Genomic DNA, 27,604 nt, shown 5'->3' on the forward strand with positions numbered 1-27,604 from the left:
TGGTGACGCCGCTTTCCATGTGGCACACACAGTCCCAGTCCAGGAACCAGATCCAAACAGATGTGGGGCATCCTGTCATGGGGACCACAGGGGGCTCAGCCCCTTTGCAGACATCAGCCCTAATCCTGACTGGGATTTGTGTTTGGAGGCATGCATTTTTGTCAGGATTACCCTTGCTGGATTGGGGTGAGGAGGCAAGTGGCTGTGTCTTGTGGAACCAATTCATTAGCAGGTAGATTGCTATTGGGGCCTTCCAGTGGTGGTGGGAGAGGCTAGGCCACTGGCTGGTGCTCTGCTTCTTGCATCTCATTTTCAGGCACCGCGGCCACTTCAATCTCCTCTGGAGTGACATATTCATTTGTTTCAGTGGATTCTTTGCTTGGAGGAATGGCTGCCACAGGCACATTTTCTTGGCTGGGCACAGCAGTATACTCAGCATTCAGTGGTTCCTTCTGATCAACAGCCCTGCAGAAAAATGGGCCAAGATTAGGTAAACAGGCCAAGATTAGGTAGCATACCTCTGGTTTCCAGAACATGAGGCAGCCAAGTACAAAGCAGCTTTGTGTGTTCATCCCTTCGCTGTTAAGCTGTGATAGCATTTCACACGTGCTCTGCTTGATTCTCCCAACCTCGGATGTTAAAAAAATGTCACGTGTGTAAACTAAACTCTCTGGGACCATCAGAACAACAATTTTTTACTACTTCTTTGCATCTTTGGTTGCCCTGGATACCCTATTTTATGGTTTTGCTCCTTGTTGAGTAGAGATGCTGTTTTGGCTCTGCTTTTATTTTAATAAGAATTTATGTTTTATCTTCTGTTTTTAGCAAATGTTTCTTTTCTGTTTCACTGCTTTTCCTTTTAAGTTGGCTAAATTTAAAGTGTTAGTTTACAACACCAGCATGTACACAGGACCTCCTAATGGTAAAGACACAATCCTTGTAAAGTGATCCTGAACGTACACTCTTGCTTAATTTCTGTATTTATTTGGTAATTTAAAAATATTTATACCTCCCCTTTCAGTTTAACAACTTGCAGCTAACAAAAAGCATAAAAACATCAATTAGCTAATGCAACAAAATCAGTAACATCGGTTTCTAACAATAAAATCAACATAGAAATAGTACTGCAGGTCAAAATAGCAGCAAGGAAAAAATCATTTACAGCTCAGGGGGACATAACTGTGTTGACCTGTTGGCTACAAGATGGTGAGACAGGCATCGGGCCAGTATTTCTGGGAAGGATATTTCATCTGCTGTACTACAGCTATTTAGCTGGTTCCCGGAAAGTTTCAACGCGCAGACATTAAGAATTCTAGCTTTCAAAGGAGTTCTTCTCATAGTTCATAACACCAGTGCAGACATGGTTCAAACGGAATAAATACTTTTATCCATTCAAGACTTGCAGTAAAAAAGGATGGATTCCTCCATCCCCGGTTGGGGAAAGGTGATACAAAGAGTGGAAGAGATATCATACACACTGTTTCTGCTCTTCCCCAGAGGAAATTGTTTAAAAGGACTTAAGAGACTAGGGGCCAAGCTAGAAGTGATGAATTACACTTGAACGGCAAACGAACAGACTCACGTGTATTCCTCCCTGTTCACTTGTGCTCCACTTGCACTCCACTCGATCACGTTGAATGGAGTACAAGTGGAGCACAAGAGAACAGGGGGGAATACACGCGAGTCTGTTCACTTGCCGTTCAAGTGTAATTCCTCACTTCTAGCTTGGCCCAACATTTCCCATAAGTCTGTCCTTAAAGGTACAAACCCAATTCCCTATTGATGCCTGTTGCCAATACATAGGCATTTCTATCCTCAGCTCTAACAGCACATTTCACTACTGGGGGGCAATCAAATCTAACAGCCAACCAGCAAGTGCTAGGTGGCCCACCTGAAGTTGACCAACGGTCTCCCTTCTGTTCAATTTCATAACCTTCAGCAACTGTCACCTTTAATTTCTACTTCTGCAGTCTGAAATTCCCAGGCAACAATCGATATCTTCAAAAGCCACCCCAAGCAAAAGCCATGTTTTGACTCATGTCTCCACAATGAAATCCAATCTCGTCACTAGAGGCAAAAAGATTTGGAGGCGTTACGCAAGAAAAAACTTTTGGACAACTTACTGCATTTCATTCACTGCGGCTTTCTCTTTTCTCTTCTTTTTCTTCTCCTTTGAAGCTAAGAACCAGACAACGCCACAGATCAGAGCAGCCGCTAGAATTGCTCCGATCAACGCCCCAGCAATGATGCCGCCTTCAGAATCTGAAAGGGCAAAAAGGCCAAATAGTTTGTGTTTTTACATAGTGATATCGCGATAATGGTGGAAAGCTGGAACTAATACCAAGGGACAAAATGTACTTCTAGGAAGGGGGAAAAAAGACAAGGAAACAGAGGCAGTGGGGAGTAAGGGTTAGAGCGTCAGAGTAAGGCCCAGGCTTCGATTCCCACTCTGCCACTGAAGGCTGTTGGGTGACCTTAGGCCAGTTTCTTCTCAGCAGCCTCACTTACCTCCTAAAATTGTTGTGAGGCCACGGTGGAGGAAGGAAGGCTGGCATTGTAAGGTGCTTTGTTTCCCCATTGGGGAGAAAGGTGGAATATAAAATACCTAAATAAATATCTAAAATAATAAAGTACCACCTTCAGTCACATCAAGTTGCTTACATTTGTCCAGGTGACAGGGAACCCCTTTTTGGTTACATTTTGATACACTGACTAAAATACCCCTTTCTTGAAAGGGCCCTGAGAACTCACTGACTTAGGCCTAGAGAAGTGTAGTGGTCAGGTTAAGTTAGGCTGGACTATGGTCTGGGAGATCCAACTTCTAATTCTGACCCTGCTATGGAACTCACAGGGGGACACAGCCCAAGCGACCTCAGAGGGTAGGATAAGAAGGAGCCTAGAAGACTGGTGTAAGGTGTTTTGAGTCCCCTTTGGGGAGAAAAGTGGGGTATAAATGAAGTAAATCAATCTATCAGTACTTCTTAATGGTAAATTGGTGGCTAACTCAGGGTGCTCATTTGGCTGATCACAGACAGCCAATGATCAACCAAAAGAGCCGTGCTTACTTCTGCCCCTGGCATGCGGCCTGCACTTCAGGAAGGCTGGCAGCGTACCTGTTCAACTAGTGGGGGCTATTTCCACGTGGGAACAAACTGCCAAGCACTGGTCCCATTGCCCACTTTCCTGACACATGGGGGCAGGTGCCACATTGGGGAACGGTGCTCACACGAGCCACAGGTGGCATGTCAAAGACCCAAAGGCGGCTCACAGGCCACTGAGAGTCTCTGCATGAGACGAATTACACGAGGATGCTCAGATGAAGGGAGATGCAATGTTAGCCAGGAAGGGTAGTTAGAAAGACAGATTGGAAGGCTCTGTCAGTTTCACCTCTGTAGCACCAGCAAAGATCACTCCTCAGAGGGTTTATTTCCTTTTCACCTCTCTGGAGGCTCTGTTAATTTCTCCTCCCCTTTCACCCTCCCAGGAGCCATCTTTGTCAGCTCTAGAGAGGTGAAACCGACAGAGCCTTCTGAGCTGTCTTTTAAAACTCGGCTTCCCAGCTAACATTGCATCTCCCTTCACTTGAGCCTCCTCGTGTAATTTGTCTTGTGTAGAGAGATTCTGAGTCTCTAGCCTGTACTGTTATAGCAGCTAGGAGCACACGTGAAAAGGACACAACGTCAGCAGGTTAGGGACATAAGTGGGACATTAACCTGTCTAAAAGAGTGGTATTTAAGCACAGTTTTCACATGCCTGTAAATGCCTCCAGAAAATCATGCAAAACTCACAGCACAACGGAGTCTTCATAGCGCGATTTCCCGTTTAATGGTGCAATGACGTGAGAAATCAGGCCATTAAACGGGAAATTGTGCTATGGAGACGCCGTCATGCCGTGAGTTTTGCACGATTTTCCCGAGGCGTGTGAAATGGCCCAAGATTTTCCAGAGGCGTGTGAAAATGGCCCAAGACTTGGAAACAAAGCCACCCCCGCTCTGGGAATAAAATAAGTAACAGACCTCAACCGGGAAACTACATGCGGGAACAAACAAAAGCAAACTGACCGCCCTGCAAAGAAATAGTGCACAGAGCAAAGAACATGATGCAAGATGGTGGATGGGGTAATAGGTCACTTGGCACCTGGTACAGGTGCAGGCATGTATGCAGCCACACACAGCCATCTTAGCAGTGGAATGGGCTGCTTCATGATGGCTTCCAAACTGACAGGTAAAGCATGCTTGTTTGCAGTTCACAGGGTAATAATATGTGTTCCACTTTCCCTTCCAACGAGGCAAGCAGGGCCAGGGCCAGGGCCCCGCAACCGAGGACATGCAGGGAGTGCAGATGGGTCCATGCAAAATGAGAATAAGTAGTTGGCGCATGCAGCCAACCCGCCCCCCCCCCACACACCCTTTAGAGCTTGTCAAGATAGAAGGCAAGAGAGCACATCTAACCTCTTCCTTCTCTGCACAGCAAACTACAGCAAGAACAAGGCTTTGGCTGTTTTTTCCCCCGTCATGGATGTGGATTGCCTTTAGGCAAGCTGTCCTCTGCATGTTAACAAAAGCTGGAAGTGGAAACTCTTCTCCCTGCCAGTTTCCTTCAGGTCAGAAGCAATTTGTGCTATTCTAGTGTCTCGGCAGAGATACAGTTATTATGATGTCACGTTCTTTTTAATTGCATTCTCCTGTTGTTTTCCAATCATGTTTTTTTGTAATGGGTTTCTAGGAATGTTCTCTGATTCCAGCTTCTCAGAAAAAAAAAAACCCTCAAACCAGGTGTAAGGTAGTTGTCAGCCTGAGCCCGGGTTTCGGTAAAAATGGCTGAACTCTGGTTCAGAATTATGTTGTTGGGATTCTGGCCCAGCTCAGATATGTGGTGACTGGGCTGATTAGTAGTACTGGCAGAGCAGTCTCTGACTTCCCCAGTGATTCCACCCTGGGAGACTGTTCTCAGAGAAGCTCTATCTGCATGCCCTAGATTTTCACTCCACTGAAATGTGAATTAACAGTTTTTCCCTGATTGGTCATTTGAGTTGCCAGGTTCTACAGAAGATGGTTTCTCAGCTCACCCAGACAGCCAAAAAGACAAATATATATAGGTACAAGCCTGAATTCTCCCCAGAAGACAAAATGAAGGCTCTCATACTTTGGTCACATCATGAGAGGACAAGATTCTCTGGGATAGTAAATAATGCTAGGAAAAGTGGAAGGCAGTAGGAAAAGAGGAAGACCCAAAATGAGATGGCTTGACTCAATCAAAGAAGCCACGTCCTCCAGTTTGCAGGATCTGAGCTGCAAACTCAGGGCTTTTTAGTCAGGGCTTTTTTTCAGCTGGAATACGGTGGAATGGAGTTCCGGCACCTCTTGAAAATGGTCACATGGCTGGTGGCCCCGCCCCCTGATCTCCAGACAAAGGGGAGTTGAGATTGCCCTCCGCGCCACTTGGCGTGGAGGGAAATCTCAACTTCCCTCTGTCTGGAGATCAGGGGGCGGGGCCACCAGCCATGTGACCATTTTCGCCAAGGGCGATTGAAACTTTAAAAAACTCCCCCCTTGTTCCAGCTGACCCAAAGTGCCATCATTGTGCGGTCCTGAGTTCCACCACCTCTTTTCCCAGAAAAAAAGCCCTGGTGTTAATGATAAGACATTTTGGAGGTCTTTCATTCATAGGGTGGTCATAAGTCAAAAGCAACTTGATGGCACATAACCCACCAACACATTCAGGGATAGGTGCCAGGTTCATCGCTAAATAGATGAAGAAGCGTGGAAATGTTGACTTAGCTACTATAAACTCACGAGAGGTGGTGACACTTATGTCGCAACTGCTGTTTCCAAGACGGTTGGTAGCCATGCAGCGGTAATAGCCTTCTTCAAATTTTGTCAGGTTGCCAATAACAAAGAGACCCGTTTTGGGATCTATAACAAATAGAAGGGAAATTCAAGTTGAGAAACGCATACTCCAAATGGATGAAGTCCAATTTTATTTTTTATTAGCTTCATTTATAGTCTGCCTTTCCCATTGGGGCTCGATGCAGATGACAAATATGTTAAGAACTATTCAGTTAATTGGCAACTGCATTACAAAGTATGATAAAAGCGTTTGAATTTATTAGCAAAGATTCCTGGTAAAACTGAATAAAGCAGTCGGGCTGGGTGGATTACAGGTATGAAAAAGGATATTCAGTCAGTCAGCAAGCAGACTACAAAATATGATAAAACAATTCAAAGAATGACAGCAAAGAATGAAACAAAATAATGCTATGTGGCCCTTTCCCCCCGCCCCTCTCAAGTTGTAGCCCTCCTCAAAAAAAGGCCAGAAATCTTATTTTGAGTTCTTCATTATCAGGGATGCTTCTGGTGTAAAATATCCTACTGTTTGATAGGAGTTTATCTCAGATGGCCCAGTTGCTTTCTTCCCACCAGATCCTAGAAAAAGTGTGGTCTGTTTGTTCCGAGGCTTGCTTTGTGTGGTCACATTTCAGACTTTGTCTTAGTATGCACTGACCCCACTTCCTTGAGCTGTAAGAGGTTCTAGGGCCAGAACAAAAACTTATGGTGCTTTTGTTATATTTATTTATTTTCCCCTTTATTTGCAAGTAGTGCCTTCTTTGGAGGCAAAGGAGCAGCAGGTTCAAATCCATTCACCAGAGTGGCGTGGGGAGACTATGGCCAATTTCACACTGCTTACCGGCTATGGGACATCGCGCCAAGCTCCTGGAACGACAGCATCTTCCTGGCGTGATTTCGCACGAGTTCTCATGTGAAATCGCGCCAGGAAGGCACTGTCATTCCAGGAGCTTGGCACAATGTTCCGTGGCCGGTAAGCAGTGTGAAAACTGCCTATGTATCCCTAGGCACCAATCACAGCTCTCGATTTGCTTCTCCCTTTTCTTTCTGTTCCAAATTTAACATGCATGCATATGCTTACTCACTTCAGCAAGGAGGGGGAGATCACCATCTGCAAGCTCTGATGGGTATTCAAACAGAGCAATCGGGGGAGACCGACTCCTATTAGGGTCCATTAAGGAATGTTCTTGCCTTCTAGGTCTTGATTTCCACAAAGCGTATCAATTTAGGCCCAGCCCACTCCCAGGAATTAGACAGCAAAACCAGGACAATATATTATGTAGAGAAGCTAGGGAATATTACTCACTATATGACTCTGTCACAGGCGTGACTGTGTCCCCTGATACTTTTTGCCACTGGTAAGTAGGAACAGGCATCCCTCCTTCGGAAAAGCAGAACAGGGAGACGAGGTGGTCCATCTCGGGTGTCCCACGAAGGCCACAGTGAGGCTGGGATGGAGGGACTGGAAAACAACAATGGCCACAAAACAGAAATGAGTGATAAGTCCTGGGTAGAATCTTACTGCAGCATCATCATAAATATTTTCTTAGACCTCCTGAAATTAAATTGGATCTGGTGGTTTAGCATATGGTGACAAGATGAGAACAAATTTGCATTCCTGGGAGGGGGCACGGTTCAGTCGTACAGCTCACATTTAGCATGCCAAAAGTTTCAGAGCCAAGCTACAAGTGACGCCTGACACAGGTTGGACACTTGTGAGCTTCCCTCAAGTTTTGATGGGAAATGTAGGCATCCTGGTCTTGCAGCTGTAATGGAGAGCCAAGCTGTAAAACCAGGATGCCTACATTTCCCATCAAAACTTGAGGGAAGCTGACAAGTGTCCAACCTGTATCAGGCGTCACTTGTAGCTTGGCTCTCAGTCTTTGGAATCTGCAAGTTATAGAATCTCAGCTAACATAGTTGGGAGACTCTGGAGAACAGCAACCAGGTAGAGTAGACAATATGAAGCTAGGTCTGATTTGAAATAAAGCCGTTTCATGTTGCTAGGAGACATTAAATAGATTCCAGCTTGTGGGCAACTGGTTGCCTACTTAGAAACTAATATCCAACCCATAGGAGACAGCTCGATGAGCCAGAGAACCCAGGGGAAACTGAGGGCCAAGCTACAAGTGACGAATGACACCTGAACGGCAAGTGAACAGACTCACATGTATTCCTCCCTGTTCACTTGCGCTCCACTTGCCCTCCACTTGATCACGTAGTGCAGGTGAACAGGGAGGAACACACGTGCGTCTCTTCACTTGCCGTTCAAGTGTCATTCGTCACCTGTAGCTTAGCTCTGAGCAATCATCTAACTTCTTGTTGCTGGTGGGGCTCTGTTGCTGAATAGAAAATCTTTCTGTGGATCTGGAAGAGGTGGGGGATCTCCTGTGGGCCTGATGGGGAACTTTGAGGGTGAAGGGCTTCTCTTTCATGCTGAGCTTGTTCATTGCTTTTGGAGAACCATAAAATCCTCACAGCCACATGCAGAGGCTCAGCCCTGGGAAAGGATTTACTCCCTTGTAGTTGCTGCCTGGCCCAGCTAGCTGGCGCTGCTGGCTCTTCCATTGCGAGGAGAACTCTCAGGCATATATTTGTACTGGCCTCCAGGGCTCTACCGCCTCTGTTAGAAAGACACAAAAACCGATTACACAGCAATGCCGCTCCATGGTTGGGGAGAAAGCACAGGTGCATGAGTTATTGGGTCCCGACCCTGATGCCATGCCACCTTTTGTGTTATAGCACCAGCGAAGGCCCCCTTAAGCTGGATCTTATGTAAAAATGGAACTGTCCGGGGTCTGGGTCCCAGCCCCCAGACTTGGTAAGGGGAACAGCAGGTCAACCGGTCTGATGGGCATACAGAGGGGGCAGCCAGCAGCCAGCAGGCCAACTGGTCAGCCAGCAGACAGCAGGTCAACTGGTCAGCCAGCTGACAGCAGGTCAACCGGTCTGACTGGCAGGCAGAGGGGGCAGCCGGGGAACAGCAGGCCAACCCCTCCCATGGGCAAATGGGGCCAGAACCTGTCAGTGCCAGGGACAAGGGGCAAAGGCCCAGGGCCTCAGGAGGCAGGGGGAGACAGAGAGGGGCCAGCGAGTCCCACTCCCCTAGGGAAGGAAAGGGGACTAAGCAGGGCGGAAGGGGGCAAGGGCAGAGGGATTGGGGGCCCAGCAGTCACCCACCCAAAGGCCTTACCTGAGGAGGAGAAGCAGCAGCAGCCCCAACAACCCAAAGCCACGCCCCAGCTAGAAAATAGTAGCCTAGCCTAGGAGTTGCCAAAAGCCAAGCCACTCCAGGTTGGGCTAGTGGAGGCACTCTGCATGAGGCCCTGGGCAACCAGCCAAGGAGCCACAGCTGGTCCCACCTTCAACCATCAGCTCAGCCAGGGAGGCCGGGCTGCTAGCCAGGGAACTGCAGCTGGACAGGCCTTCAGCAATCAGCCAAGGCAGGGAGGCTGGGCAGCCAGGGAACAAGGCACAGCTGGTGCTGGTCAGTGGGGCCAGATCAGCTACCCCAGCTGCAACTGCTTGGTGCAGCCCAAGACTGGGCTGGAAGAGGGGTGGGACAGTAGAAGGAAGTCCTATAAAAGCTGGCTGGGAAGAGCCCTGGGGTGGTGGATGTGAGTGAGGAGTGATGAGGTGGAGTGAGAGCGGTGCAATGCAAGAATGGAGGTTTGAAGGAGAGTTCTGGAAGGAGGGGATGAAGAAGGACACAGGGGGCAAGCAGGCCAGGTTGAGCAGGCCAGTGAGTGGACTGAGAGGGAGTCTGGGTGAGGTATACCACCCCTCCTTCCACAGAGCAGGGTCCTGCAGCATCCCTGGCCCCCCTATGATGTCAGGAGCAGACCGCCCAGTGCCATGCCCAGCGGCAGCAAGCCCTGACAGGAACAACCAACCATGCAACTGGGATGTTGTTTCTCTTTCTGGATTCTTTGAACATCAACAAGAAACTTCCAGTTGGCCAGAGAATTTTGGAGGGAAACACTGAAGCTCAATTTGCTATTAGGGAAATAGGATTTGAGGCTGGCATATTTTTATTGGTAAGGAATTCTTTCTACAGTGCCCACAGAAACTAGGCATGGTGCATAAAATAGGGTGTCCAGTGTTACGTATTGTAGCCAGCTCTGGGGAGAGAAATACCTGGAGATTTTAGGGGTGGAGCTTAGAGAGGTGGGGTTTGGGGAGGGGCTGGAGCTCAGCAGATTATAATCCCATACTGTCCAAAGCAGCCATTTTCTTCAGGGGAACTGATCTTTGTCACCTGGAGAGCAGTTGAAATTCCAGGAGATCACCAGCCACCACCTGGAGGTTGGCAAGCCTAGCACAGCATGAAACTAAGACACAGGCCCTGTCTTGAGGCTAATAAATGAAATAAATGACAAGATGCAGAAGGGAAAGGAAGTGACTCCTGGAGGGAGGTGGTGCCCCTGGTACCACATGCTCATGCGCAAAGTGCACGCACGTTCCTGGGACTGCACAATGATGTCACGTTGGGTCAGCTGGAACAAAGGGGGAGTTTTTAAAAATTTAAATCACCCTCAGTGAAAGTGGTCACATGGCTGGTGGCTCCGTTCCCTGATCTCCAGAGGTGGTACGGAAGGTGATCTAAACTCCCCTCTGTCTGGAGATCAGAGGGTGGGGCTACTGGCCGTGTGACCATTTTCAAGAGGTGCCGGAACTCTGTTCCACCGCATTCCACCTGAAAAAAAGCCCTGTTTACATTCCAAATAATAACAATACTAGCATACTAACAATACTAGCATATAAACAAAAGCAGGGCCATTTTTCTGCTGTGAAGGAGCTCAGATCTCTGTCACTTTCGCTCCTAAAATGATACATATCCTCGCCTCTGAATCCAATGATGATTTCATTCCCTTCCCACCAAGCTTCAGGCTGGTGGTTTGTCTTTTTAAAAGTATTTTTTTTAAATGCTTTGCATGTTTAATTTTTTTCAGTGTCTTATTGTTCATAAGATAGGTTTGTTGGTTGGTTGGTTGGTTTTACTTGGAAACCTGCTTTGGCAAAGGATGGGAAGATGGCTTTGTGATGTTACAAGCAGGGCTTTTTTTCAGCTGGAATGCGGTGGAACGGAGTTCCGGCACCTCTTGAAAATGGTCACATGGCTGGTGGCCCCACCCCCTGATCTCCAGCCAGAGGGGAGATTAGATTGCCCTCTGCACCACTGAGCGGCACGGAGGGCAATCTCAACTCCCCTCTGTTTGGAGATCAGGGGGCGAGGCCACCAGCCATGTGACCATTTTCTCCGAGGGCAACCCACTGAGTTCTCTTCTGCTGGAAACCACCACAACCACTTTCCCCTGAGATCAGTCCTGCAGAGACTATTACTGACCAAACGATAAGGGTAATGTGGCCACAGCAGTGTAATGACTCCAATTATGTATGCCTGTGTAGACTCAAATCCTGGACAACAGAAAACAAATGGACTTTTTATAAGGCAAATACTTGCCAGTAACCTTTATCAGGTGAATCCTAAATTCAATACAGTGTGAGAAAACAAGAATGTAATGCAGAAAAATAAAAAGGTAATACCTAAGACGCTGACAGCCACGGACTTTTCATTCTGTGCATTTGTGTCCACAGGATTGAAAACGTCACAGCTATATATACCCGTGTCTGATGCCTGCATGTTGAAGATAGTTATTGATGCATTTCCTGTGTTGTTTGCAGCTTGGATTCTGCCTTTAAACTCTCCGTAGGAATATGACTGGCCGCTCTGAGAAAAATAGATCTGTGACAGAAAACTTAAGGTTAAACAGATCGGAAGCAGGTGGACATACCTTGTTATCAGAGGCCACCGTTATCAGTGGCAATCATGTAACAGGGATACCCTGTTTGAGCATCACAAGATCACTGTAAATTGTTTGATTGTTATAACCGGTATAAAAATATTCAGCCTGGATACATTGGTTCACACAGAATGTGGTTATCGACCTTAGGTTTTTATTCAGTGATTTAAGTCACAAAGGCTATGAAACTGGAATGGACTCAATACTGACTAATTAAAATAACAGCAATTAGGTAAAGTAAGTGGTAGCTATTATGTCCAATGTATGTACCTGATACTAGTTATATTTACTTAAATGGAAATCCCAGTGATTGTAAAAGCACTTATTCCCAAATATGGACAGATTGTTCAGGGATCCTGGAGGCTTTTTGCCTTCCTCTGGGCATAGAGCAGGGATCACTGAAACAGGTGAGGGGGAGGGGGAGTTAGCTGTGAATTTCCTGTGTTGTACAGGGGGCTGGACTAGATGACCTTGGGGTCCCTTCCAGCTCTTTCTTTCTATAATTGTTCTTGCTACAGAATTCTTGGCTCTTTTTGCTGCAACAAATGAACCTAGCTGATCTTCTGGAATTAATTTCTCTAGTAATATTAGCAGCAAGTTTCTTACACCATCTTTTCTTGAAGTTCACTGTTGTTAAAACAAAAAAGAGACAAATATGTTAAAGATTATTCCCATGTACAACAGGTTTGCCTGACACTGATTAAGATATTGATTGTAAACTTTATATCCAAGTACAGGATATTTCATGGAGCCATAAATACATGGTACACTGATGTCCAGGACTGTTCTAAAACGAAAGGGTTTGGAAAGATGCATTGGTAAAGGAATAGGGGGTCAACAACTATTGGATACCCCATCCTGTGATTGTATTGACTTAACACTGTGTAATCCTCCTCGAGCTGCCGTGAGAAAGGCAGACTATAAAAAACATAATTAAATAAAAAAAATAACGGCTGCCCTTGCCCAGAGGATTGAAACTGGCCTCTAGAGAGAATACAACCATACTGGTTGCAGTTCCCTGTCCATCTGAAAGAAACCAGAACCCTCTTCACGGTTCTTTTAGAAATGAATTTAATATCTTTAAAAAATCCCGAGTGTTACGGCTGTTTAATTTGAGAGACTGGTAATTCTACCATCCTGAATCAATGTGTTTGTAGATCATATTGTTTTTTAAATGTTAACTTTTTAATTTTTTTAATGCTACTGCTGGTTGCTGGCTTCGAGAATAGAAAAGCGGCCTATACTGCTCGGAATAGATACATAAAATAAATTAATGTGACAGTCACCAAGCTGAGAATGGCAAAATGCTCCACAGAGGAGGTGTCAATGTTTACGACTTCCCATATAGTTCAGCTGAACTACATTGAAAACATCCACACCATGAGCAAGGAGGATCGGCCAAGGGACTTTCCAAAAGACTCCACCGTGGTTAGTAAAGCTTTATTGAAAAGTTGCTATCGTCATGATCTTACTGGTTTCTTTGTCAGGAAAGACGTATAAGCAGGGCTTTTTTTCTGGGGAAAGAGGTGGTGGAACTCAGTGGTGGAACTCAGGACCGCACAATGATGTCACTTTGGGTCAGCTGGAACAAGTTTTAAAGTTTAAATCGCCCTTGGAGAAAATGGTCACACGGCTGGTGGCCCCGCCCCCTGATCTCCAGACAGAAGGGAGTTGAGATTGCCCTCCGTGCCGCTGAGCGGCGCCACCAGCCGTGTGACCATTTTCAAGAGGTTCCGGAACTCCGTTCCCCCGCGTTCCTCCTGAAAAAAAGCCCTGCATATAAGCAAGTATCAAGAATATATATCATACGCAGACTAGCATTCCCCCCACCCTTCCGTAGAGGCTGGCTAATTCCTCTGGAAAACATCTACACGGGGATGACACTCAGGGTTTCTAGGTTATGTGGGCTCCTTTCTCAGAGGCTAGGAGCAAGTACAGTCCAGGAGACATATTCCATGAGAGTGAAGAAACCGCTTACAGCGCAACTTAACTGTAACAGATGGTCATAGCATCCAGGCCCAGGCCCAGCCCTCAGGCATGAGTACGGCAGATGCTGCCAGCATTTGACACTGTGGATGTTGCATGTGCGAGCAGTGAATGGTGCCTCGCTGGACAGTCTCAGCACATTTGGAGTAGTTCTCATGGGAAGAGGAGGAGAAAAGTGCCATCAAGGCATAGCTGACTTAGGGCGACCCCTGGTGGGGTTTTCATGAACCATTCACAAATTTTAACATCCTTTCATGGATCTAACGACATGTATCCATTTCTCCAACTGCCACCAAGTGTGTTTTATAATCTTGGCATTGCATTAGTTGACACATTGATAATTTTATATTCTTTAACTACTTTACAGAACAGAAAAGAAGTTTTCGGTTGCTCATCGAAATATATAAAGAGTATTCTACTTGCTTTTAAGCAATTCTGAGTCCCTCACCTGAGCCAACAATTTCATTTGATTTGCAGATTGACCAATTTAATTTGTATTAAAAGAAACCCTCATGAACTGGCCGTAGTGTTGACTAACGTTTTTAATCAAGCTTATCTAGACACGTCAGTTGACTAAAAGCAGGTTACACCCTGAAATTATCAAAGGACTGTTGGTTTATGAAGGAGGGGGAAAAGACTTAAAGAAAGGTCACACAACTGAAAGCTGTTGCTTGGGAGCACTACACAAGTTGCAGCAGTTCATTCCCAGCTGAGAAGAATGAGGGTTAAATGTTACCTCTTCATGAGCTTGCCACAGAGCCAACCTGGGCTCACAGACACACACACACAGAAGCTCTGGGTAGGGTTCCCAGGTCCTTATACTCTCTTCGCCGGAGGTAAGTGACCTGGAACTTACCCTTTAAAGTCTCCGGGAGAAGTGTGATGACATCACTTCCAGGAAGTGACATCATCACACTGCTCCCACACTTCATGCAGGGCTAATTCTGGCTTGTTTGGGGCCAAAATTGGCCCCAACAAAACACAGGACCATGCCTGCGGCCAGCGCAATAACATCACTTCAGGAAGTGACATCGTTGCATCCTGCCAGGAGCACACCTGGTGCGCACTTTTCCAGGTTGCCCAGCAGTGATAGGTGATCGCTGGGGGGAGGGAGAACTTCTGCCTTTCTTCTAAGCTTCCCCACTGTGCAAATACAGTAAGGAGGCAGTTTTCCCATTTCTGCTGCCTCGTGTGCACACAATACCTCCATGTGGAGCAGACAAAATGGGAAACTCTCTCCTGCTTCCATTCTTTTTGCTTGGGGAAGAAAGCTTGAGAGACAGACAGGGGCTCTTCTTTCTCTCAGCAGCAGCTTTCTGAGCTCATTTGGGCTCTCCTTCTTCAATGCAAGCCCTTCCCCAGAGAGCTGCTGTGTGTCTGCCCGAGCCTGGCTTGCCTCCGTGGTGAACTCATGAAGAAAGTAACGTTTAGATTGACTCTTAGATGGAATAATGCAAAAATCACAAGGAAATAGTGTAACTGGAGTGAATCTGTGCCATTTAGGTATTTAATAGGTGGCTCTACTTTTGAAGAAAATATGTTCACAAATACGAAATGTAGCAAAACAGCATGCTACAAAACCAATTCCACTTAAGTTGGTTGTCTGCATCCTCATCAAAAGATTTATAAACCGAAGTTCTGCACAAGTAAGATGCTTCTTCAAAACCCTCTTAGAGCCATTAAAGTCAGATGAGCCGCTACAAAAAACGCTGCTTGGTCACAGCCACCAGCTTAATAACTGATCACTACAAATGACCAGCATGGCCACCTTGGGCGAGGGGGGGGGCAACACTTGTTCCCAAGTGTTTCCTCCAGCATCCTCAGCTATCCTCCCTCCAACCATAATTACAGAGAGACTCCACCGTCCCTTGTGGTGCAGTGCTAGCCCTGTTCTGATTTTTAGGCAGCAAGTGGAACGTCCTGCATTTGAGTCTCTCCAGTTATGGCCAGGGAGTCCGAAGGAGGGAAAGAGCGGGACAAAGAGGGGGCCTGTGCAGAGCAGGCCCGAGAGGAAGCCTTTTAAAATTCAAAGCTGTCTTTTCTACCTTGGATTAAAGTATAATAACCTTACCAACTAAATAAAGCAAACAAAAAAAAAGTAAAAAAAATCCTATTAAACACTGAGCAAATGTATTAAAAAATTCTTATATAATAATCAGAAACAATTGCATATTATTTATTTATGTATTTAATTAATATTCTGCTCTCCCTGCAAGCAGGCTCAGATATAAAGACTTTTATAATATATAGTAAGGCTATAATGAAACATTACATAAAAGGCACTAATTATTAACATATACAGAACATGAATTGTGCAAAATTGTGACTGAATGAACCCAAGAAAAGTGGTTCTAAAGAAGTGAATAAATGAACTGAAGTAGAAACTGAATCCCAGTTGAACCTTGCCATGAAATTTCTACCAGAGGTCACCATAAATCAGCTATGACTTGAGGGCACTCTCTACCACCATTGACATGAACAACCAAATCACAAAAATATGATGGAGTCTAAGTGACCTCACAGCGGTCATAAATATTTGACTGCAGCTAAGACTGACTGGCCAAAAAACTATACATGAACTAATGAACTGGTCTAAACTAAATCTTTCACAGCTTGGTAGGTTGACCTCTGATGTTGGCCTCATTTTGCATAAATGGCAAAGAAAATTTCTAGATTTATTGGTTGCGGGCTGGGGGGGGGACAAATTGAAATTCTGAATCCAAGCAATACATTGGAAAACCACTAAACAGGCTAACTACAGTTTCAAACATACAGTACTATTAAGTTATGTCACAACTGATTTCAGTATTCAGATATGTAGCTGCCTCTAGCTACCTGTGGATTCAAATAAGGCAGTATGATATATACCCCTATATACTTCTATATATAGAGAGAAGTATCATGTGGAAAACAAAATCACAAAGAAACCCGCTGCTTTATAAACATTTAGCCATTCAAACATCTCTGACAGTATGAGATAAATAGCAGGAAAACCTCTCTCTCTGGCCATCCCCGTGTTGAACCATATAAATCTTCCTAAATTCAATGTTCAATGTGAATAAGAACCAATCAAACATTTTATGAACCTCAACCGTGACAAAAGGCTACTTGCACTTGAGAAACTGAAGTAACTAGCAGGTGTTGTCAAATAGCCGTGGCCAGAAAATACTTTCATCCATATTGAGGTATCACGCAATCATAGGATCAGGGGTCATTTTACAGAAAAAGAGCTGGAGGAACGCATTAGCACAACTCATTAGCATATGCCACGCCCCTTGCCATCACTGGAAGTATGTCATTAGCATATGCTAATAATTTGCACATGCCTCACCCCCTGACATCACCTATCCTGGCTGTTTAGGACCCAATCGTGGCCATTCAGGGCCGAAATTGGGCCCAAAATGGCAAAAAGGGGCTGAAAATGACCGAAAAGGGGCCCAAAATGGTCAGGATCGGGCCGCTGCTGAGTGGGAGAGTGATCCACCACTCGTCAGAGGCCCAATCCTGGCCATTTCAGCCCCAATCCAGGCTGAAACAGGCCCAAAATGGCTGAGAGTCAGGTGGGCGGGGCTACCTGACATGTGACCTCTTAGGGGAACTGCCGGAACTGCGTTCCTGTGCATTCCTCCTCGAAATGAGCCTTGCAAAGGATCAACCAAAATGACAAAAAAAATACTGGCCTGTTATGAGGAAAATTATTTGTGTCAATTGCAGGCTATTCGAACATTAGTGGACATCTGACAGATGCTATAAACAGCTGAAAACATGTGAAGAACAGTATCATGCCTATATAATATTGTGTTCAAGGAAACACAAGAAGCAATAACACTGAGTATGAAAAAATGGGAGAAATGCTAAATATGGAAGGAAGACCGGAAGATTTGGTCAAATGACCTCAGTAAATGTTTATGAATATGAAAGTGAACTTCTTGCAAATTACTCACTTTTTTCATATCTAACCCTAAGTAGGCAGGGATGCCAAGTGGGGTGGAAAACTGGATACAAAACTCCCAGGACCCAATCACTCATTTGCTTGCCCTGACATCATAGCAAGCGCTCTCCTGCAGGAACAGAGAACTTGCTATGTTCTCCAGATTAGCAAAGTTTTAAACTGAGAAGTCATTAAGGATAGTTCGTTTCTTCTTTCATCTGTCTTTCGCAAAGAGGAAGGCACGAGAAATCTTTTGCCAGGGGACTGCTGTGGCCAGTAGTGGCAGATATAAACATACTTCAGGAAATGTACTGTGGTGGAAGGATGCTTGGAAGCGGGCACATACATACATGTTCAGGGGGCATGCTTTAATATTCAAGTATTTTGGAGAAAGATACATGTTAAGAAAATAACTAACTGTGCGTTAAACTTTGACCCAATGAATATGAAGTTTGGCTAAATACATGATGGAGATATCAATGGGCTGCTAACTGGCCAGTAGAAAAAAAATGTCCTGTCCCTATGATTGAGGTTTAATGGGTGAAAATGGGTAGTTGAAGCTTTTCATGGGATGAAGGTAAATAATGTCAACATTTGCTACAGAACACAGTGATATTAAACGGGCTGCTAGAGGAACCAGGGAACTCTAAGATGTGATGTATTCTCCCAAGAATGTAATTCAGAATTTATTTACAGCTACTTGCCATGTTACTATATAGTAGTGGAAGAAAATATTGTTAATAACAATTCAGAATGGGTTTGGGATCTTATAATTTGGCAAATTATTGTAACAGGTGAGAACTCAAAAAATGAGTCAAAAGAAGGATAATTTTATGGTAGAGCGAGTGACCAATAAGGAAGCCACTGCACTGAAATACTTAATACACTGCACTGAAATAATTAATATAATATATTAATTAATATACAGAAAATTATTTGCCTATTATAACTAGTCTGTCATCTCACTAATGATGTGAAAAGTAACAAAGTGAGGAGAATCAGTATTTACAATTTTTGTCTACACTGTTTTGCAGAATGAAAATAGGGTTTTCTTTTTTACGATGTTCTATCAGTAACTGCACATCAATAACATTATAAAGTGAACTGGAAAAAAATTAAAGTTGTGGCAAAGTCTCTTGCTGTAAATCTGGAAATAATTTTAGAAATTCTCCTAATTAGGGCTTTTTGGGGGGGAAAGATGTGGTGGAACTCAGTGGGTTGCCCTTGGCGAAAATGGTCACATGGCTGGTGGGCCCGCCCCCTGATCTCCAGACAGAGGGGAGTTTAGATTGCCCTCTGCGCCGCAGCGCGGAGGGCAATCTAAACTCCCCTCTGTCTGGAGATCAGGGGGCGGGCCCACCAGCCATGTGACCATTTTTAAGAGGTGCCAGAACTCCATTCCACCGCGTTCCAGCTGAAAAAAAGCCCTGCTCCTAATTATGTGTGGCTATGAAATGTAGCATATAGTGTAACAATAAAGGAACAGAAGTGGGAAAATCTGCTCTTTCCTAGTTGTCCCACATTCAGCTCCAGGAACTGCACCTTTTTAAAGTGCTTATGTTTGGACTGGGTGTTTTAAAAAACAACAACAACCTGAAGATAACCTCCTGCCAAAGGGATAGACTTCATCCCAATGATGTATTTATTGTTTGTTTCAATGTACATCCCATTTCCCAACCCTCAAGGTAACTCATGCTACTGAGACTGTATTTGTATCATTAAAACAGACAAGCATTAATTAAATCCAATCAATAAAACCAAATATTAAAACAGCCGGTAGAAAACTTAGGTAATCAGCCATTAGCTAAAAGCTACCAAAAGGTCTGAAACAAGTTTCCCGAAACATTTTTGAAAAAAAGATAAACCTAGCATAAGAATTAGGAAAGACTTGCTGAGAATAATTTATTTAGGGGGCCTAAAGCACGGATGGCTGGATAATTAAGGTTCCTGTATTCTCCCCTGAGGGTTGTGGGTTCAGGTTTCAGGCAGTTCTATTCTGAGTGACTGTCATGGCTATCCTAAAAAACACTTTCCTGGGAGTAAGCCCCTTGAATAAAATGGGACTTCTGAGTAGAGCTGCTCACTCCTCAGTTCACCTCTGAGTTCAGGATCAGGAAGTAGTTCCTGAAACTAGATGCATTCCTGGCTACAGAAATTATTGTTACAGACAGGGCTTTTTTCAGGGGGAACGTGGGGGAACGGAGTTCCGGAACCTCTTGAAAATGGTCACATGGCTGGTGGCCCCGCCCCCTGATCTCCAGACAGAGGGGAGTTGAGATTGCCCTCCATGCCACTCAGCGGTGCGGAGGGCAATCTCAACTCCCCTCTGTCTGGAGATCAGGGGGCGTGGCCACCAGCCATGTGACCATTTTCTCTGAGGGCAACCCACTGAGTTCCACCACCTCTTTTCCCAGAAAAAAAGCCCTGGTTACAGATATTGGAAACTTGGCATTTATATGGGGTGCAGTGTTTCCAGGGGAAAGGAGGCTGCAGGGAGAAAAAGAGAGGCCTTCCAAAGGGCTGAAGCAGGTACAGGGTCTGTGGAGCAACAGATCTCTTGCCTTGTTGGAGGATCTCTGTGCCTTCACCTGTGCTCCACCTGTACGTTTGTAAACATGGCAAATGCTACATAGACACTGCAAGTCTTCAGCGCTCTCTCCTCCAAAAGGCATCAGTCCACAGCTTCTCACCACCAGAAGCGGAGGTAAACATAAGTTATTCATAAGCAGCTACGTTAACATGGCAAGAATTGTTACCCAATAAAAGAGTGTTATGCAGGGCTTTTTTTCTGGGGAAAGAGGTGGTGGAACTCAGTGGGTTGCCCTCAGAGAAAATGGTCACATGGCTGGTGGCCCCACCCCCTGATCTCCAGACAGAGAGCAGTTTAGATTGCCCTCTGCACCGCCATCTAAGTTCCCCTCTGTCTGGAGATCAGGGGGCGGGGCCACCAGCCATGTGACCATTTTCAAGAGGTTCCGGAACTCCGTTCCCCCGCGTTCCTACTGAAAAAAAGCCCTGGTGTTATGTAAGTAAGAGCAGGCTAAATTCTTTCTGGCTCCTGTTTGGGGATAAATAAAATAAGTTGTAATCTGAGACATGAATGATTAGGAGAGGCTTTTATGAAACATTTCCTCCAGAAACTTACATAAGAATTAGGAAAAAACATTAACACTGCTGCAAGATATCAGAGTAAAATGTTGTCCTTTTGGGAGATGAAGTTTTCTTACCTTGTATCTCCAGCTACATCTTCCCCGTGCATCTACCACATATACCATCTTTAGACAATGATTGATGGACTTTTCATCCATAAAGTGGCACGGGGCCTGCTGCATTTGAGTAGAAATGTGCTGGTCTAAGAGTTTAATGTGACTTCACATTTTTACACAAACCCCAGGTAATGTGCATGCTGTTTTAAATCTCAAATTCCATACTGAAAACAGAAACTAAGCTTGCGATCTTGAAATTGTTAACACACCTCATCTCTTGTGTACAGAGAAGAGCCACTGTGGTGCAGTGTTTAGATTGTCAGACAAGGATCTGGGAGACTTAGGGCCAAGCTAGCAGTGATGAATTACACGTGAATGGCAAGTGAACAGACTCACGTGTATTCCTCCCTGTTCACTTGCACTACGTGATCAAGTGGAGCGCAAGTGAACAGGGAGGAATACACGTGAGTCTGTTCACTTGCCATTCAAGTGTAATCTGTCACGTCTACCTTGGCCCTTAGAGATTAGTCCCCACGCTGCCGTGGAAGCTTGCTGGATAACCTCAGTCCAGTCACACACTCAGCCTGTCCTATATCACAGGTAGGGTTTGCAGCCATGGCAGCCCTTAGCCAGCAATCAGCAGGAGGGGGAGGGGGACTCTATAGTTTTACCACAGAGTTTGCAGGGGAGCATCATGCTGAGACAGTTACCTCACTTCCAGGTTTGCTCTGGCAGTGGCGTTGTGGTGCCAATGGCTACCAATAGTCTCCCTGCTCATTTTTCTCCTGCTGCCCCACCGAGTGGCAACTTGCCATGTGGGCGAAGGGCAGAGATTCTAGGCTATAGTGGGAGATCCAACCAGATTGTCAGGCAATATTTATTTGCATGTACAATACAATTACCACTCTTACCGTGTCTTTTTTTCTCTCTTGGGCACTGTAAAAGATCCACTGGATAAGCAGGTTAGTTGCAATCATCTCTGTTCTATATGTGCAGAGAAGAGTGATATTCCCACCAACTGTTGTGTTCACAGTCTTCTCTGGAACAGTCACAACAACACAGCTCAGAGGACCTGTGGAAAATAAGAAGAGATCAACCAAGGGCTGTTGTTAACCGTGGAGTTAATCCACATTTTGTGCCGCTTGGCATTAGAGTTTCCTTTTTTCCAGAAGAGACCGTCAAGACCAAAGAAGATATTAAGTTTTATTGTTAGTTAAATGGTGAACATGATCCCTGATCAAACTAACCAACAAATAAGAGTTGCCAACTCTGAGTTGGCAAACTCCTGGAGATTTGGGGGGGGGGTGGAGCCTGGGGAGGGCAGGGTTTGGGGAGGGGAGGGACCTTTGTTGAGAATAATGCTATAAAGTCCACCCTCCAAAGCAGCTATTTTCTACAGGGGAACTGATTTCTATTGCCTGGAGATCAGTTGTAATTCCAGGAAATCTTCAGCCACCAGCTGGAGGCTGGCAACTCATACCAATAAAATAGCAGTCACTGGGGCCTGCCCTTCCTATGCAGAGGAGTTAGCCGTGTTAGTCTGTAGTAGCAAAATCAAAAAGAGTCCAGTAGCACCTTTAAGACTAACCAACTTTATTGTAGCATAAGCTTTCGATAATCACAGTTCTCTTCGTCAGAATATGGAATATGTTTTGAGTTGGGAGAAACTTAAGAATTACGTGGGAAAAAAGTGGGACATGAAGGGTAAAATGTGGTCTTTGGATAGCTGTTAAGAGGGGAAGATAGATCTTTACTTGACATTAGTTAGAGATTGAATTATGATATTGTATAGTTAAGAGTGATATAGTATATTTTATAGTAATGTGGAAATCTAAATAAGAGATGTATTTCAAAATTAGTAGATGTAGATGTATACTATATATTACAATGTAGAAATAGGTGTTAATAAAATAGGAGATAGGGAAGTAGTATATATAAGGGGAATGGAAAACTGTTGGAAGTCAACTGAAAAAGGGGGGGAATGGGTGGGATTATTATAATGTGATGGATATTGAAGTTATGTATTATGATTGGTATGTTTTGACCCATCCAATAAAAATTCTTAAAAAAAAAAAAGAACTGTGGTTCTCGAAAGCTTATGCTACAATAAAGTTGGTTAGTCTTAAAGCTGCTACTGGACTCTTTTTGATTTTGCCCTTCCTATAGGGCTGAATCAGGCAATCGCCAGGGGAAAGTCTGCATCTAAGGGGCATCAGTGTAATATGCTGCATGGTCCAGTAGGTATTCCTAAATCCCGTTCATGCACCGTATTGTCCTTGCTCCATTCCCCTCAAAATTGGAAAGGGACGGTAACAAGAACTAAGCAAGTGCATCATATGGGTTGGATCCAGCAAAAAAAAAAAAATGTTCCGCTTGCACTAAAGTTCTTGTGGAAGTGGAAATGCAAGAAAAAGACCTCAAAAGACACTTATACTAAGTCACACTTGTCCTATCCTCTCTTGTGGCTTCCACAAGACATTGTGCAACCAGTTTCTGGGCACTATCATATATAGGGAGGAAGGTGCTCAAGATGCTCACAGGAGAAGCTGCTCGGACTGTTTAAAATCTAAAATATATGAATAGCAAATTGGAAAAAAAACGATCAATTTTGGAGGCACAATTTTGGCGCGCGGACAGTTTGTCTGGCAGTAAGTTCTGGCCGAGCTCTCTTTATTTCCTGCTGTCTCATCTCTTGCTGTTCTGTGTATTTTTCTTGGTAGTTTATAGTAAACATAAACCAATAATTAGTAGCAATGTACTTCTCTTTAACAATATGCATACAATTAGTATGTGTAACCATTTAATGCCTCGGTTTTGAAAGTGCTTTGTTATCCAGATTGCTACACACAATTAAGCTGAAGCACGAATATCATAATCAGATGACAGAGTGCATCTTAATAAATGAGAAAATGGGAGCTATTCTGTTTACTCATACGGAATGCTTAGAATAATGTTTGAATTATTTGGGGGGGTGAGGAATCTAAACAATATTGATTGTTCTGATAAAACATTTTCTTCAGAAATCAATGCTTGTAATATTAGACAGTTTTGGGAATACAATGGTTTCACTAGAAAATTTGCAGAGACTTCCAACATAGAAACAGAAGTATAAAATGAAGAGCTCCGTAGAAGAGCTGCCTGCTGTTAATGCAACTGAGCAGCGGCAGGACTGAGACAACATGAGTTGTCAGAATAATCTTATTATGAGGAGAATGTCTGAAGGAGTGCCACCATTGAGGAATGAGCAGTTTCGCTTCTGAAAATTTTATTGTTGATACCACAATCTTTCCCTATTTTTATTACAACATACAACTTGATTACATAATGAACCAGAAAGAGGGGGAAGTAAGGAAAGTGGTAAAAAGGGTAAAGGGTTGAGAGAGGAACTGAGAGATGGGTGTTGAATGAAAAGGATAAGTTTAGATTTGGCGGAGAAGCCATGGGGCATTCTGGTAGCATTTTATGGCCTGCAGGCTTCTGCCAGTGTTTTGTCTGGTTAATTCCTGGTTCCTCCAGTCTTCCCCTCTCCCAGGGAATTTGCAGACAAAGAGCCATGCTACAAGTGAGCGCAAGTGCTGGAGCGCAAGTGAATGGCAAGTGAACAGGGAGGAATACACGTGAGTCTGTTCACTTGCCAGGCAAGTGTCGTTCGTCACTTGTAGCTTGGCTCAAAGTAGCTGCTGCTGTACACAAGAACAGATTGCTCTCCATAAAGATATCCACAACTGGTATGTGTATGTGTTGGTTATAACTTATGACACTGATCATCTCCTAGGCTAAGAACAAGACAGGCAGTCTTCTGTCCTGCTCAGCTACGCCCCTCAGTTCTCACTTCCAAATAAACGTGCATAAGATCTGGCTGTAACCAAGTCTACTTTCGCTATTAAGTATCCAAAAATCAAATGAAAAACTGTAAAATTAATTTTTTAAAAAATCAATTTTATCTTTATGTTTAATATTCTGTCTGCCATTGCATATTAGATCTTTTAAAAATGTTTTAAGTTGTTAACAATCGGAGCAAAACTAAATAACAATGATAAATCCAGAACGGTAGAGTTAGTCTTGGCTAAATTCAACAGGAATCCAAGAGTATCTTAAAGATGCACAAAACTTATTAGAGTGTGAGATCACTTTCATGAGTTCATACGAGTTTCATGAGTTCACTTCATTCCAGCATTTCATAAGGAAGGTCAAGGAAGCTTAGGCTGAAATAACTACTGTTAGTATTTAAAGTGTTAGTGGACTCCTGTTTAATGACGATCACTACACATATAGACATCTCTTGCTCTCGCTCCCTCCCTCCATTGCGTTGGAGTAGCCCAGTAACTTTCTGCTTTTTTAAAAACAACTGACGCCAGTTCATATCACAAACTACTTTCGAAACCCCACTCATGATATGTAATGCTGTTAATGGAAAAACAAGTCTTATGATCAGGAATTAATTTCATGGCAGTTTGAATCCTGACCATAATTCATAGACAGAAATATGAATCGATTAATATACAGACGTACGCAGAGATTTCATTTAGCTTTCACCCCGTGGTATCTTTTGAGCCTCCAGTTTCCTCCTATTCAGAGATCCCCAGTTCTTAGAGACAAAATCCAACAGTCTAAATGAAATAATACACAACTTTAAAAAATAAAGAGTCTTGTTATCATAAATCCACAAAATAACTTGATTCGGTATCACATCCTTGGCTTTTGCTGTACCCAAAAATATATTGCTTGTGGAAAACAGCTCAGGTCCTTTATTTCATGCTCACAGACCAACAGAAATGCACTATTCGTTTAATTTGCTGTATTGTGGAGACTTACCAGCAAGAGCTGCCAGAATAGCAAATATCTTCAACATGGTTGCCAAAGTGTCTGTAGGTCTGCAAAGGAATCTGTCCAGAGTGCTGTTGTGTGAAAAGGAAAATCGCAACTGAGGTGTTTTTTTTCCAATGCTCTTCGTTTTACTTATCAGTGGTGTATCACCAAGTCAACAGTGTGTTTCATTTTCCTACTTTATCAGATACATAAGACTGTTCTCAGGGTGGCTGTGTGATTTGTTTAGCCAAAACCATTTCATGGGGTGTGTACCACTGAGATATTTGTTAATAATAAACCTAATAATTCTGTAATGTATAGAGTTAGGTCATACCCCCATTATTTATAGTGGGAATCTTGCTATACTTATTCCAATATGTTAGAGAGGAACTTCTAACTTCTGCAGCGATTCCAACAAGCTCATATGTGACACATTGCACACTGAATTTTAAAAGAGTCCATATTCACTCAGAATCCCTCATCTTTCCCAACTGAATTAATTTATGTATATAATAGCAGTAGATTATTGGTATGTCCTTCAAGGGTAGGAATGTCTTGGCTAGAAAGTCTGAAGAAGTCTGGGGTTTGGGAGAGACAACTTTTTCTTCCAAACTAGATCTTGGAGGTACCCAGTGAAATTGATCAGCAGCTGAGCTTTTTTTCAGTGGGAACGCGGTGGAACAGAGTTCTGGAACCTCTTGAAAATGGTCACATGACTAGTGACCATTTTCTCCGAGGGCAACCCACTGAGTTCCGCCACCTCTTTTCCCAGAAAAAAAGCCCTTATCAGCAGTATATATTTAAGAAAGACAAAAGAAAACACTTCTTCACACTGCATGGTTTGCTTGTGGAACTCACTGCCCCTGGCAAGATTAGGAGTGACAGCTTTAAAATGGGTTAGATAAATTAATAGAAGGTAGATCCATCCGTTAGTTATAAGCCAAGAAGGTGAAACAACAACTAGTGTTGTTGAAACAGTGCAAGAGAAGACACATCCTCCAACACCACAGTCCCATTTCATTTCCCATCCTCCATATCTTTTTGCAGTGAAAATGGCTGCCTAGGAATTACGTTTTGTTAGTAGCACACATAGTTTCACCCTCAGTGTTTCTATGTGGGGCAGGGAGGATCAAAGTTTACTACTTCTTTTAGACTGTCAAAACTCTACATAGTAAAAAGTCCAGTAGCACCTTTAAGACTGACCAACTTTATTGAGGCATAAGCTTTCGAGAACCACAGCTCTCTTCATCAGATGCATGGAGGGTATGAAGAAACTCTGGCTCTTACAGTCGGTCATCCTCCAATGTGATATATGCCCTCATGTGCCAACAATGCCCCTCTGCTCTGTACATAGGACGAACCAGCCAACCTCTGTGCAAAAGAATAAATGGACACAAATCTGACATAAAAAGGGCAACATTCAGAAATCAGTAGGAGAACACTTCAGTCTACCAGGACATTACATCAAGAACTTAAAGGTCACTATAGTTCAACAGAAACATTTCAAAAGCAAAATCCAATGGAAAGCTGCTGAACTGGAATTCATGTGTAAATTTGACTCTATCAGACTTGGACTGAATAGAGACTCTGGATGGTTATTTCATTATCAGAAGTAACTGCCTTTCGGTCATTCTATTCAGATTCAGCAATGGAAGGGAGGGGTCACATCCAGCCTGGATTGTGCACTCCAGCTCTTTCATGACTTTTGCAACTGATTTGCATTTACATGGCCCTCACTCCCTATGCCCTCTCCTCACTCCCCTTACCACCTATATATCTCTGGCCAGTTTTTTCATACGCTTCATGCATCTGACGAAGAGAGCTGTGGTTCTTGAAAGCTTATACCTCAATAAAGCTGGTTAGTCTTAAAGGTGCTATTGGAGTTTTTACTATTTTGCAACTATAGACTAACACGACTAACTCCTCTGGATCTAAAACATTACATGGCTTTACAATGATGGAATACATGATTTCCTACAGAACCCTAAGCCATTATCACACAGCTTACCAGCCACGGAACAT

General features: G+C 44.1%; 1 protein-coding gene across 1 annotated transcript; it reads right to left on the bottom strand.

Moving 5' to 3' along the window:
- Nucleotides 1–272: 272 nt before the first annotated feature.
- Nucleotides 273–27,604, bottom strand: VSIG1 (V-set and immunoglobulin domain containing 1). The gene is made up of 8 exons (XM_054995808.1): nucleotides 27,591–27,604; nucleotides 25,589–25,671; nucleotides 21,685–21,845; nucleotides 11,394–11,592; nucleotides 7,153–7,308; nucleotides 5,796–5,915; nucleotides 2,124–2,262; nucleotides 273–465 (listed from the first exon to the last, which is right to left on the bottom strand). The coding sequence occupies exons 1-8, from the start codon at nucleotides 27,602–27,604 to the stop codon at nucleotides 273–275; spliced, it is 1,065 nt and encodes a 354-aa protein (XP_054851783.1).

This window comes from Eublepharis macularius, chromosome 13, assembly GCF_028583425.1.
Source record: "Eublepharis macularius isolate TG4126 chromosome 13, MPM_Emac_v1.0, whole genome shotgun sequence".
Taxonomy (NCBI): domain Eukaryota; kingdom Metazoa; phylum Chordata; class Lepidosauria; order Squamata; family Eublepharidae; genus Eublepharis; species Eublepharis macularius.

Coding starts and splice junctions, on each gene's coding strand:
- VSIG1 (XM_054995808.1), bottom strand. Junction 2,263..5,795: donor CATAAGTGTCACCACCTCTC/GTGAGTTTATAG, acceptor TTGCCCTTTCAG/ATTCTGAAGGCGGCATCATT. Junction 466..2,123: donor GCCGCAGTGAATGAAATGCA/GTAAGTTGTCCA, acceptor ATTTTTCTGCAG/GGCTGTTGATCAGAAGGAAC.